Source organism: Podarcis pityusensis (assembly GCF_964106645.2).
Source record: "Podarcis pityusensis genome assembly, chromosome: 2".
Classification (NCBI taxonomy): domain Eukaryota; kingdom Metazoa; phylum Chordata; class Lepidosauria; order Squamata; family Lacertidae; genus Podarcis; species Podarcis pityusensis.
This window is the reverse complement of record NC_138029.1, coordinates 110417791-110432096: the sequence shown is the minus strand read 5'-3', so window position 1 is coordinate 110432096 and position 14306 is coordinate 110417791. Positions and strand designations below refer to the sequence as shown.

The window sequence follows — 14306 nt, the reverse complement described above, 5'->3', positions numbered from 1 at the left end:
GCTTTGGGGGGAGCCATGACTGACTGAAGGGGTACTAGAGTGATTTAAATGTGGTGTGGATGTGGCCCTCAAGGGAGAAGGCAAGCAATCAGGAGGTAAGTGGGAACACACACAATGGAGTCCACGGGGGCCATTTTGCTCAGCAGCCTCCAGTGCCATTGTGTTGCTCCCAGGGAAACACAGCACTCATCCCCACTGCCTACCTTCTGAGATGTGGGACCATTCCCAAGGGCAGCTTGTGACATAGCGTTGTAGGGCAAGGCTGTTTCAAGGGAAGGTGGGAAAATGCATTTCTTCCACATAGCAGCCTGGATAATTTGTGGAGTGGGCTGTGAGTTTTTTCCCTTTTTCTCTTCAGCGGTGTCTCCCAAATACATTTCTGTTCCAAGCAGGCAATCAGAATTCATTGCCTGTCCTCTTGAAGACAAGGCCTTGAGAAAGATTCTTGTCAAGATGGCGGTCTGGCAGTGGATCACCTGCCACTCAGACCCATATATACCTCCATGGGGTGACTTTTAACTCCCTCCCGCCCATCAGAATCAATGAGGAAAAAATCATGATGATTTATGTGACCTTTGAATCAAATACATTTACAGGCAAAAGCAGGCTGTGGGGGGCAGGGGTTGATTCTAGGATTAAGTCTCCTGGGTCTACCTAGCAATGGTTGATCTTTGCCTTAATTTGTAACTCAATGCCTTGAACATCCCACTGGCATTTCTTTTTAAATGCTGATAATGTCTTATTGCAGATTTTTTATTATTATTTTGGTATCTCATTGTTAACAAAGTATTTTTATACATATGAAGAGCAGATCTTGGATTGACAAAATTATGGTTTGTAAAGTAAAAAGATTTTTAAAAAGGTTTTGTTTATCTCTGTTCTGAAATCTGCTTTTAAAGTAAAGTGTGTCAATATATTTGGGTTTGTTTATAAAGCAGAAGTGACTAGCTGTTCCTGGAAGCCCAAAAATGAGCTCTATATCAACAAAAGTTTTACCTATAATTATTCATAATGAAAAGTTGTAAGAAACGTGAGATTTTCCACCCTTGAGCTTTTGAACTACAACCCCCATCAACCTTGGCCATACAGGCTGAGGCTTATGGGTGTTGTTGCCCAACATCTGAGCAACCCCATGTTGGATATCCCTGCTTGAAACTTTATTTATTTAATTTCTATTCCACTTTATAATTTCAAGAAAAACCACAAAGCGGTTCACAGCATATTAAATCAATAAAACATAAATAAAACAACCTGAAAAATGTGAAATATAGAATATACAGTCAAAGCAACATAACAGAAAACAAAAATATTATCTTAAAGATTTCAAAATAAAACAGTACAAAGGTCGACCACAGAATTGATATTTAACATAGTAGAGCTGGGTGAGTCTGGGCCCCGTCCCCTAGGCCAGGTGGGAAAGACCTTGCAGGGAGTGGTGGACTTTACACCTCACAGCCGGGCGATGTTCCTCCGGCCTCATGAGCAGCCTCTTTAATGGGACCCAAGTGTGTTTAAGGTTGCAATTAACTTAATCTTCCCTAGATCTACTTTCAGCAAAAGCATGTGCCACTCCCACTGCCCATCTTCAAACTCAAGAGTAGCAAGCACATGTATCCTATAGGTGCGCTTGGCTCTTCCTGTTCAGCGTCACTAAAACTCTCCTCCCCCCACCCCCTCTCACGAAACGACAGGCTCCTTTTAAGCACCCTGACAGTCATTTGCTATTCCTCCACCATTGCTCTCACAGTTCATGTGCGATACACATGCTTCGCTCTACGGCCTCCTGAAGCATCTTAAATGCCGAGACAAAGGGATGCTCTCCTGCTAAATGCACGCTCACTGATTACAGGCGCATACTCGGGAGAAACACGAACTAGCCTTGCACAGAAAAAGCACCCCCTCCCCGGATTCTTCCCAGGAGCAGGAGGACTGTATAGATTTGGAAAAGTGATTTGCAGAGGAACATAGTTCAGAAGGCAGAAGCTGGGAAATACTGGGGAACAGCTTGCAGAAGAAACTCTGGAGGGGGGGGAGAGTTAACAGATTCACTGTCTCTGGAAAGCATCCATCCGCTCTCCCCAAGGTCAAGGAGAGCAGCGAAAGTGGCAGGACAGAAAGTACAGAGGGAACTAGCTCAGATTACGAGACGCAGAAGTGACAGGGTGACTAGGGATGTGAGGGACTGGACCTCTTCATTGGGAGCACCGCCATTCCTAGAAGACGGGTTCTTTGTCCCCTTGCTGGGATCATTAAAATTTCTAACTGGTAAGAAGACTCCTTTTCCTTTGTTCTGCTTATCTACGACCAAGGGGAAGGAAGGCAATTCCCTGAAGCCTGAAAGATGCTGATCCACAAGACAAGGGCAGCGTATCATTTTGGCAGTGATGGGTGGAGTCAAAACTCAACAGATTCATCACACGCCTTGAGCATTCCAGATTCACACTCTCCCCCTGGATAATCTAGCAACAACTTGCAACTTCTTTTGTACATCAAGTATATGTGACCTTCATTACTTTAATACATATATATGTGTATACAAATTTAAATACAAAAACAAAAACATCACATGGGTTCCATGTATTTAAAATTGATTTCTGCCTTTATGAGTTTCTTGACATAAATTAAATAGTGAACATTGAGTGCAACGTTGCATACATTTATATGGTTTTTCACCTGTGTAAATTTGCTTAGGAATATTAAGGTCTCCACTCTGTCTTAAGCTCTTTCCACATTCCCTACATCTGTGGTTTCCCCCCTGTGTGAGTTAGCTGATGTTTCCTAAGGCCTCCACTTTGACTAAAGCTCTTTCCACACTCCATACAATTAAATGTTTTCTCCGTGTGAGTTTGTTGATGTATTCTAAGGTCTCCACTACGACTGAAGCTCTTTCCACATTCCATACATTTAAATGGTTTCTCCCCCGTGTGAGTTCGGTGATGTATTCTAAGGTCTCCACTTTGACTGAAGCTCTTTCCACATTCAATGCATTTAAATGGTTTCTCCCCTGTGTGAGTTAGTTGGTGTGTTCTAAGTTTTCCACTTTGACTGAAGCTCTTCCCACATTCAATACATTGAAACGGTTTCTCCCCCGTGTGAGTACGTTGATGTATTCTAAGGGCTCCACTATGACTGAAGCTCTTTCCACATTCAATACATTTAAATAGTTTCTCCCCCATGTGAATTTGTTGATGTATTCTAAGTGTCCCACTTTGACTGAAGCTCTTTCCACATTCAATACATTTAAATGGTTTCTCCCCTGTGTGAGTTTGTTGGTGTATTCTAAGGTGACCACTACGACTGCAGCTCTTTCCACATTCGAGACATTTAAACCGTTTCTCTCCTGTGTGAGTTTGTTGATGTATTCTAAGGTCTCCACTACGACTGAAGCTCTTTCCACATTCAATACATTTAAATGGTTTCTCCCCTGTGTGAGTTCGTTGGTGTATTCTAAGGTGACCACTACGACTGCAGCTCTTTCCACATTCGAGACATTTAAACCGTTTCTCTCCCGTGTGAGTTTGTTGATGTATTCTAAGGGCTCCACTACGACTGAAGCTCTTTCCACATTCAATACATTTAAATGGTTTCTCCCCTGTTTGAGTTTTTTGATGCATTCTAAGGTTTCCACTTTGACCAAAGCTCTTTCCACATTCAATACATTTAAATGGTTTCTCCCCTGTGTGAGTTCGTTGATGTATTCTAAGTTTACCACTTTGAGTGAAGCTCTTTCCGCACTCCATGCATTCAAACGGTTTCTCCCCCGTGTTAATTCGTCGGTGTATCCTCATTTTTCCACAGTGACTAAAGCACATTCCACATTCCCTGCATTTAAATGGCCTCTCTGCTCTTCCCACTGATTTCACAGACCTCTCCGTTGAATCCTGACCATCATCTTCCTCAGCTGTTTGGGGCAGGGAGAGAATCCTGTTAGACTTTTAGGAAAGACAATAAATGAACTGAACACACATCAATCCCCATGTGCACCTTCTCTTATTTTCACTCCCTCTCCATTTTCAACTGTCTCCATGTTCCAAATTTTTAGGAATGCGGATGAGATAATGGCTAGAGAAACCCATGATCACTCCATTCACACTTAAGAGAGCACCATCATTTTATAGTAGAGATCTACGGTGGAACTGGCTTATAAGACACATCTCTGTCTTTTTCTTTTTCAATTACAGATAGGTAGCCATGTTGGTCTGCCATAGTCAAAACAAAAAAAATTCCTTCCAGTAGCACCTTAAAGACCAACTAAGTTAGTTCTTGGTATGAGCTTTCGTGTGCATGCTTCTTAATACTAGTTTCTGGAAAGCACAGGAGGGCAGAGGGCTCTTGGGCTGAAATCTTGCTTGCTGCTGTATTTGAAGAAGTGTGCATGCACACGATAGCTCATACCAAGAACTAACTTAGTTGGTCTTTAAGGTGCTACTGGAAGGAATTTTTTTTGTTTTTTCTTTTTCAAGTGAGGAAATGATCACAGGCTCCAATAGCAGTCTCTCCTATGAGTAAGAAGTAAAACTGAAGTGTTCTTATGCCACATGTAAGTGTAAAATCATTGCAATATATTAGAACCTAAACAAAGCCTTCTGCGTCGGGTAAAGGCCCACCTACTCCAGCATCCTGTTTTCACAGTGGCCAAGCAGAAGCCTGTGGGAAACCAGCAAGCAAGATTTCAGCCCAAGAGCCCTCTGCCCTCCTGTGCTTTCCAGAAACTAGTATTAAGAAGCATTATTGCCTAGGACCGCAAGCGCAGAGCACAGACACCAGCCTAATCCCTTTATTCAAGATATCCAAGTTGCTGGCCGTCACTGTCTCTTGTGGGATGGAAGTCCGTAGATTAACTATGCTTCTGTTTATTCATCTTCTGCAGCCCATAAAGGCTCATAGATGTATTATGGCTTAAGCTTTTGTGAGCTACAGTCTGACATTGTGGAATCTTGACTAGGAAAGCTGGTGCCACTATAAACCCGTGAGTCCTTTTGTCGGGTTTTTGTACTTATTTTGAACTTAAGTCTTAATCTGCAAAGGACTGCTTTGAATACATGGGTTGCCCTTGAATGGAGAAGAAGAAAGCACCTTGCTTGCATCTGGATCCCCTGGGAGAGGCAGTGGATCCAGGGATTGTGAATGAACAAGACCTCTCCCTTCCGTGCGGTGGGAGTGGGTGGGTTAAAAGTGGGGGAGAGACCTCCCCCTCCTGTCCTTTTGGGAAATAGGAGCTTTTGCCGTGAGTAAACAACTTAGATGGCAAGTTCTCAAGAGAAGCACTTTGGAGCCCTGCTTGCTCATGCTATCTGTGTGTGCATGTGTGTCTTTGGACCTAGAAGACAACATACACTAGTGGTCAAAATTGTGGAAACCTTGGAGAAGGTGTTTTTCTGGGTTTTGATGGATCATAATACCCCCCTTTTGGGGAGTAATACCATAAAATTATATATCAATGGAAAGATACAGTGGTACCTTGGGTTACAGACGCTTCAGGTTACAGACTCCCCTAACCCAGAAATAGTACCTCGGGTTAAGAACTTTGCTTCAGAATGAGAACAGAAATTGTGCTCTGGCGGCGCGGCGGCACCAGGAGGCCCCATTAGCTAAAGTGGTGCTTCAGGTTAAGAACAGTTTCAGGTTAAGAACGGACCACTGTAATTTAAAGTACCACTGTAATTTAAAGTAGAATGTAATACAACAACTTTTAGGAAGGATTACGACATAAATAAGCAGGATTTTGTTAGTGTGTTATGTGATTGCTATCAAGTTGGTTGGGTTTTTTTCCCCCCTTTCATTTCGTGAACTTGCAAAATGTAATAAAATTAAACAAATGGCACAAAGAGTTGACTTGGTGATTATGGGCTTCCAGTCTGGATGGTGGAGGAAATGGCGTCACCTGGGGCGCCGTCCGAGTAAGACGGAGCCTTTAGGGGGATTTCAGGCGACCGAGGGGATGTTTTAGGGCTAAAAAAGAAAAGCCCTCATAAAACTCTGCAGAAGAGTGGGGCTGCAACGGGGTCCAGCTGAGCCCCAGGTCTCCCGTCAAACCGGCTCCCGCAGTTGCATCAGCAGCGGGTGGGGGAGGGGAAGACGGTTGAGGCGGGCTGTCGGCTCCAACGCACACCTGAATATCTGAAGCCTAAAAGCCGCCCTCTGAAGTGACAGATCTTCTGTTATAAGGTAAAATAGAAATAATCTTTTGGAGAGGAATTAAAAATATTTGGACTTTAATTTGAACTTCAAAGTGAGAAGTATTAAAAATGGAAGCCGCGCTTCCGCTATTCAGGGGAGAACCCTGCAGAGACGTTTTCTGAATAAGATGAAAGCCCCCAAAAATCTACATTACAGCCTCTGAGTGAAAGCAAATGTATTTTTAATCCTAAAATTCCTGCTTTGCTGAAAGAACAGGATTTGTAAATAGTTGCCTCTCAGTTTTGACAAGCTCTGCAATTTGAATATCCAACACCTTGGAAATTTTTGAGACATCCACCAAAGTCTGGCAGGATTAGACCCTGTGTAGCTGGAGGGGTAATAAAAAAGGAAAGTGGCCAACATATAGAGATTTGTTAATAGAAGAGGAGAAAGGTTTGAAATTTAAAAGTTATGAAAACTTGAAAGGTACTTTACAAAGTTGGTTGCATCACAGACAAATTAATGAGCAATTTAAAGAAGATAATAAAAGGGGGTTCAGCTATACTATCTCAAACTTTCAAAAGGAAATTGTGGAGGGAAAAACCAAATTATTGAAGAAAGCATATAACATTTTGCTATATGGAGAGACTTTAGATGAGAAGGTAAAATCGGCCCAAATAAAATGGGCTCCGGATGTTGGGCTTAATATACAGTTGGAGGAATGGGAAAGTTTATGAAAACAAATGTAAAGTTTACAGATTGTATACCATTAAGAGAAAATTACAGTGTACCTTGGGTTAAGTACTTAATTCATTCCAGCGGTTCGTTCTTAACCTGAAACTGTTCTTAACCTGAAGCACCACTTCAGCTAATGGGGCCTCCACTGTATTTGAAAATGATATATAGATGGTATATCACACTGGAAAAACTGGAAAAATGTATAAAACGGGATCCAAGATATGTTGGAGATGTAAAGAGAAAGGTGGTACTTTTTTCATGTATGGTGGGAATGCAAGAAGGTTAAAGAATACTGGGAAATGATATATAATGAACTGAAAAAAATGTTGAAGAAACCCTTTGTTTAAAAACCAGAATCTTTCCTGCTTCTAATTTTAGATCATGATACATGAGAGGGAAATTGGACATAGTTTATGTATGCGACAACAGCAACAAGAATTTTATTAGCACAAGTATGGAAAACAGAAAACGCCAGCAAAGGAAGCATGGCAAGCCAAGCTGATGGACTACGCGGAACTGGCTAAGCTGACAGAGAGAATAAATGAGAGAGACAACATTGGTTTCAAAAAAGAGTGGGAACCATTTATAAACTATATAAAAAGACAGTACAGTGGTGCCCCGCAAGACGAATGTCTCGCTAAACGAAAAACCCGCAAGACGAAAGGGTTTTCCGATTTTTAGCGGCTTCGCAAGACGAATTTCCCTATGGGCTTGCTTCGCAAGACGAAAGCCCATAGGGAAATCTCCGGGGACAGCGGGGAAGCGCAGCGCGCCTTCTCCTTTGTTCCCGGACCTGTCCTAAGGCTTGCGGTGGGAGGTCCGGGAACAGAGGACAAGGCGCGAAGGGCTTCTCCTCTGTTCCCGGGGCTTGCGGTGGGAGGAGGGTTTTTCCTCCCCACCGCCAACATTCAGAACAGCATTCTGAATGTTGGTGGTGGGGAGGGAAGCCCTCCTCCCACCGCAAGCCTTCAGGACAGGTCCGGGAACAGAGGGGAAGGTGCGCAGCTGTTCTGAAGGCTGGCGGTGGGAAGAAAAGCCCTTCTCCCCCGCCAGCCTTCAGAAGAGTTCCCGCCTAGGCTGCGGATAGCAGCCTGCTGCCCCGCGTGAGGGGCGCTCTGCTTAAGAGCGCCCCTCGCGCGGGGCAGCAGGCTGCTATCCGCAGCTTGGAGAGCCCTCTGGACCTCTTCTGAAGGTGGGCGGGGGGCAAAAGTCTTTGCTCCCCCCGCCTGCCTTCAAAAGCCGTCCGGTAGCATTTTAAAATCGCCCCGGGACAGCGGAGGAATTCTCCGCTGTCCCGGGGCGATTTAAAAGCCCCCGGGAAGGCAGGCAGGGGGGACAAAGACTTTTGCCCCCCGCCCGCCTTCAGAAGAGGTCCTGGACCTCTTCTGAAGGCCGGTGGGGGGCAAAAGTCTTTGTCCCCCCTGCCTGCCTTCCCGGGCGCTTTTAAATCGCCCCGGGACAGCGGAGAATTCCTCCGCTGCCCCGGGGCGATTTTAAAATGCTGGCGGGCGGCAGCGCTGCCGCCCACCAGCATTTTAAGATCGCCCCGGACAGCGGAGAAGTCCTCCACTGTCCCGGGGTTTTTAAAATGCTGGCGGGCGGCAGCGAAGGGTTCGCTGCCGCCCGCCAGCATTTTAAAATCGCCCCGGGACAGCGGAGAAGTCTCCGCTGTCCCGGGGGCTTTAAAAATGCTGGGGGACGGCAGCGAAGCTTTCGCTGCTGCCTGCCTGCATTTTAATATCGCCCCGGGACAGCGGAGAAGTCCTCCACTGTCCCGGGGTTTTTAAAATGCTGGCGGGCGGCAGCGAAGGGTTCGCTGCCGCCCGCCAGCATTTTAAAATCGCCCCGGGGCAGCGGAGAAGTCTCCGCTGTCCCAGGGGCTTTAAAAATGCTGGGGGACGGCAGCGAAGCTTTCGCTGCTGCCTGCCTGCATTTTAATATCGCCCCGGGACAGCGGAGAAGTCTCCGCTGTCCCGGGAAGGCAGGCGGGGGGGAAGCAAAGACTTTCGCCCCCCGCCGGCCTTCAGAAGAGGTCGGGGGACAGACTGTCCCCAGACCTGGTCTGAAGGCGGTTTCCATAGGAACGCATTGATTGATTTTCAATGCATTCCTATGGGAAACCGTGCTTCGCAAGACGAAAAACTCGCAAGACGAAAAGACTTGTGGAACGAATTAATTTCATCTTGCGAGGCACCACTGTATAAAGATATGGACTCATTGGCAGGTTTTGTCAACTATATAAGAAGCAAAATCAGCAGAGTATAGAATTTATGTAATAAATCAATACGGAAAAATGGGGGAAGCCAAAGAGGAGGGAGGGGAGAAATACGGATATAGAAATTGTTCAATTAAGATTTGTGGAAATTTGTTGTTATAATTTGAAAATTCAATAAAAATATATTTTTTAAAAATGTGTTGTGCGATTGCTATCAAGTTGGTTGAGGTTTTTTTCATTTAGTGAGCTTGTAAAACGTAATAAAATTAAATAAATGGTGCAAAGAGTTGACTGGTCACCTAGAAAGGGATGTAAAATAGTACTATTAAGTGAACAAGGCTACAGTTATGAAGATATTAGAAGAAAAATTGGCAGAAACTTAACCAAAGGGGACATTTCTAAATTTTGGAAGAGGTATAAGGAGACGCAGTCACTACAAAATCAGACTGGGCTAAACCCATGTTAACTGGACAGCAGAACAATGGGACAGTGTTATTTGGAGTGAGGAGACCAAAATCTCGCTTGGTAGTGATGCCATGAAATACGTGAGGAGAATTGGAGGAGATTTACATCCTATTTACATTGCACCTTCCGTGAAACACCAAGTCAGTGCTATGATCTGGGGCTGTATGACAGCACGAGGTGTGGACAAAATTTGAGTCATTAATGGGAAAGTAAATGCCCCAAAATACATAGCCCAGACCTTAACTCAATCAAAAATCTATGGAGCTGACTAAAGAAACTTGTTAGTCAGAAGCAGCCCAGCAATAAAACCCAATTAATAAGGGAAATAATTTAATCTTAGTTTCACATTATTACAGCTGCAGAACTAAAAAGCTTACTTTACTCCATGGAAGGCTAAAGGTTACCCAGCTAAGTATTAACTGACACGGTGAGAATTTTGGTATATCTCTTTTGTTGTATGCATTTCACGTTTCTTCTTTATGACTGCTGTTGTAATAAATAATCCTTCATAAAAGTTATTGCATTACATTTTTCATTAAATTATATTTCCATTGATATATAGTTTTATGGTATTACTAAAAAAAAAGTGGTGTTAGGAGTTATCAAACCTCAGAAATACACTTTTCCAAATGGTTTCCACAATTTTGACCACTAGTGTACATGTTTACATCACGTGATTACTTAAAGAGGGCATTTCTTTAATATTGAAGGCCATTTCTACAAAATGGAAGACTTCTGAAGGCAGCCCTGTACAGGGAAGTATTCAATGTTTTCGGTGTTTTTTATTTTGTTGGAAGCCTTCCAGAGTGGCCGAGGAACCCAGTCACATGAGCAGGGTGCAAGTAATGAATTATTATTATTATTATTATTATTATTCCCTCCTTAGCCTGACCTGCTATGCATGCTAATCAGAGACTCTGTCCCAACCACCCCCTTGAACACAACAGGGCTATGCATGCTAATCAGAGACTCTGTCCCAACCACCCCCTTGAACACAACAGGGCTTCCTATTTTTACTGCTATTCTTTACATTTCTATACTGCCCTTCCTCCGAAGATCACAGGGCAGCTTACAATAGAAAATCAGAGATGCACAGCACAGTAAGAAATAAAAAATGACAACTGCCCCCTTAGGCACGTACAATTGCAGGTGTGAAGGCCATAGATTGTTTAATGAGCCCAATGTCTGGGAGAAGAGGAATGCTTTTGCCTGGTGCCTAAAGAGAAGGAAGGAAGGAAGGAAGGAAGGAAGGAAGGAAGGAAGGAAGGAAGGCTGTACATTGAGGTTCACTTCCGAGGGTCTTCTGCCAGTTCCCTCCCTGCAAGAAGCGAAGTTACAGGGAACCAGGCAGAGGGTCTTCTCGCTGGTGGCGCCCTCCCTTCCAATTTCAAATAAATAAACAACTATCTGACTTTTAGAAGACATCTGGAGGCAGCTCTGTACAGGGGTGCCCCGCAAGACGAATGCCTCGCAAGACGAAAAACTCGCTAGACGAAAGGGTTTTTCCGTTTTTGAGGTGCTTCGCAAGACGAATTTCCCTATGGGCTTGCTTTGCAAGACGAAAACGTCTTGCGAGTTCTTGCGAGTTTTTTTCCTTTTTTTTCCTTTTTCTAAGCCGCTAATAGCCACTAAGCCGCTAATAGCGCTAAGCCGCTAATAGCGGCGCTTCGCAAGACGAAAAAACTGCAAGACGAAGAGACTCGTGGAACGGATTAATTTCGTCTTGCAAGGCACCACTGTATTGGGAAATTTTTAACATTTGATGTTTTATTATGGTTTATCTATGTTGTAAGCCGCACAGAGTGGCTAGGGAAACCCAGCCAGATGGGCAGGTATTATTATTATTCTTATTTATTATTATTATTCTTAACTTGCCCAACAATGCCCAACCCTCGCCCTTTTCCCACCTCCTTCCCGGCGACTCCCTTTGCACCAGATCCGGGCAGAAGGAAGCTTCTCTCTTTCCACAGTGGAAACCCCTCCCCACCTCCACCTTCCAGACCCCATTAAGAGAAACTGCTCCCTTTCCTCCCTTCTCTCTTTTTTTTTTATAGTTTTTATTTATTGCAGTTTTATAAACAACAAAAATTAAAGAGAACAAAAAACAAAAACAGAGACAAACAAGAAAAAAGATATATATAAAACACAGCAAAGTAATCATACATTTTCCATAACATATCAAATCATATCCATTTAGACTTCCTTCAGCGCTGTTGACCATCGTTCGTAAATATAACTTTTGTACACATTCCTTCTTTCATATTGCCAAATGTTCCACCCTGCCCTCATTATTTCTAATAGGCAATACTTAATTATTCTTTACAGTGCCTCTTTAAACCCCGCTAGCGTTATATTTACACCACAGTTTTTTTCCAGATACCCCACAAACTTTCCCCAATCCTCAATAAATTTTTGATCCTTAATATATCTGATTTTCCCAGTTAATTTATCCAGCTCTAAGTAGTCTGTCAATTTAGCTCTCCACTCTTCTACTGTTGGGATCTCCTCTTGCTTCCACTTCTGGGCTATCACGATTCTGGCTGCCGTTACACCGTATTGGAAAAGTTTGCGATCTTTCCTTCTTATCTCTTTTCCTACTATGCCTAATAAAAAGGCTTCTGGCTTTTTCACAAAAGTATATTTTAATATTTTTTTCATCTCGTTATAGATATTTTCCCAGAAGCTTTTAACTTTTTTACACTCCCACCACTGGTGGAAGAATGTCCCTTCTTTATGTTTGCATTTCCAGCATTTATTATCTACCTTATACATCTTGGCCAGTTTTACGGGTGTCATGTACCATCTGTACAGCATCTTCATCACATTTTCCTTCAATAACGTACATGCCGTAAACTTTATGTTTTCTCTCCACAGCTTTTCCCAATCCCTCAATTGAACACTGTATCCAAAATCTTTTCCCCACTGAACCATTACTGATTTTACCTCCTCATCCTTCGTATACCACTCCAACAGTATTTTATACATTTTTGACAGATTTTTGTTCTCATTATTTATTATTTCTTTTTGAAATCTTGATTCTTTTTCCACATAACCCCTTTCCTTCAGATCTTTTTTAAATCTTTCATTTACCTGAAAATAGTGCAGCCAGTCATGTATATATAGTTTTACTTGGTCATATGGTTTCATTTTCCATTTCCCTCCTTCATTAGTTACCATTTCTCCATAAGTACCCCACTTATCTCTCATATTGATTTTCTTCAGACACATTATCTCTAACGGTGATAACCAATGCGGAACCTTTATTTCCAGTATGTTTTTATATCTATCCCAAACCTCTATTAGTGGACCTCTAAATATGTGATTCCCAAAACCTTTGTGGACCCTCTTCTTTTCACACCATAGGTACGCGTGCCACCCGAATCTGTTATTAAATCCTTCCAGGTCTAACAATTACTTATTTTCCAACTTTACCCAATCTTTTAACCAACACAGACATGCTGCCTCATAGTACATTCTCATATCTGGTAGGGCGAATCCACCTCTTTCTTTCGCATCTATTAACAACTTATGTTTGATTCTTGGTTTCTTCCCTTCCCAGATATATCTTGATATCACCCTTTGCCATTCTTTAAAAACTCCTGTACCCTTTACAATGGGTATAGTTTGAAATCGGAATAGTAACCTAGGTAGCACCATCATTTTTATCATAGAGATTCTTCCCCATAGTGATAGTCTCATTCTTGCCCACACCTCCAAATCTTTCTTTATTCCTTTCCATACTGGTATATAATTATTTTGGTATAGATCAATATTCTTGTTTGATAGCCAGATTCCCAAATATTTAACCTTTTTTACCACTTCAATCTCCGTACCTTGCTGTATTTTTACAATCGTATCTTGGTCCATATTTTTTACCATCATTTTGGTCTTACTCTTATTTAATCTGAATCCTGCTACCTTCCCAAATTGCTCCATCTCATCCAAAACCTCTCTTATACTTTCTATTGGTTCCTCCACGGTCAGCACCACATCGTCAGCAAAAGCTTTAACCTTATATTCATTTAGGCCTAATGTTACCCCTTTTATTCTCTTATTCTGTCTAATTGCATTTAATAGAACTTCCAGAACAGTTATAAATAACAGCGGTGACAGTGGGCATCCCTGCCTTGTTCCTTTTGATATTTTTATGTCTTCCGTAATAACATTGTTCACAATCAATTTTGCCTTCTGTTCTGTGTATATAGCCCTTATGCCATTGAGGAAGTCTCGGCCCACGTCCATCAGTTCTAAGTTCTCCAACATAAATTCCCAAATTACATTGTCGAACGCCTTCTCCGCATCCACGAATATTAGGCTTGCTTGTTTGTCACCCCTATCGGACAGATATTCAATGATGTTTATAACATTCCTTATATTGTTTCTTAATTGTCTGCCCGGCAGGAAACCCGCTTGGTCTTCATGGATGATTCTTACTAGTATCTTTTTCAATCTTTTGGCTAGAATTCCTGCAAAGATCTTATAGTCAGTATTTAATAACGAGATGGGCCTATAATTTTTCACTTGGGTTAGGTCTGAGTCTTGTTTTGGAATTATTGTAATGAATGCTTCTTTCCATGTTTCTGGAATGTCCCTTACTTTTAAGATGTTCATTACTTCAATCAATGGAGCCATTAACCTATCTTTTAGTTCTTTATAATAACTGGCTGTTAGCCCATCCGGGCCCGGTGCCTTCCCTCTTTTCAATTCGTTTATCACTTCTTCTACTTCTTCTTTGGAAATTGGGGCATTCAACTGGTCTTTTTGGTCT

The 14306-nt window shown here is 42.7% G+C and overlaps 2 protein-coding genes and 1 long non-coding RNA gene across 3 annotated transcripts in view; 1 reads left to right on the top strand and 2 right to left on the bottom strand.

Annotated features, from left to right (window-relative positions):
- The window catches only part of LOC308470228, a 111437-nt gene extending 108470 nt beyond the window's left edge, over positions 1–2967 (top strand). The window contains exons 2-3 of the long non-coding RNA XR_013982280.1: positions 2026–2783; positions 2865–2967. This is a non-coding gene — a long non-coding RNA (uncharacterized lncRNA). The remainder of the gene's footprint in view (positions 1–2025; positions 2784–2864) is intronic.
- LOC308471788 (uncharacterized protein) overlaps positions 1–14306 on the bottom strand; it is a gene marked incomplete at its 3' end in the record, with an annotated part of 143068 nt that overhangs the window by 105825 nt on the left and 22937 nt on the right. The window lies entirely within an intron of this gene.
- Positions 2577–14306, bottom strand: part of LOC308469666 (uncharacterized protein) — a 50906-nt gene continuing 39176 nt past the window's right edge. Inside the window, exon 3 of the mRNA XM_080992450.1 lies at positions 2577–3901. Coding sequence (XP_080848576.1) covers positions 2736–3901 — 1166 coding nt within the window. The 3' untranslated portion in view covers positions 2577–2735. The remainder of the gene's footprint in view (positions 3902–14306) is intronic.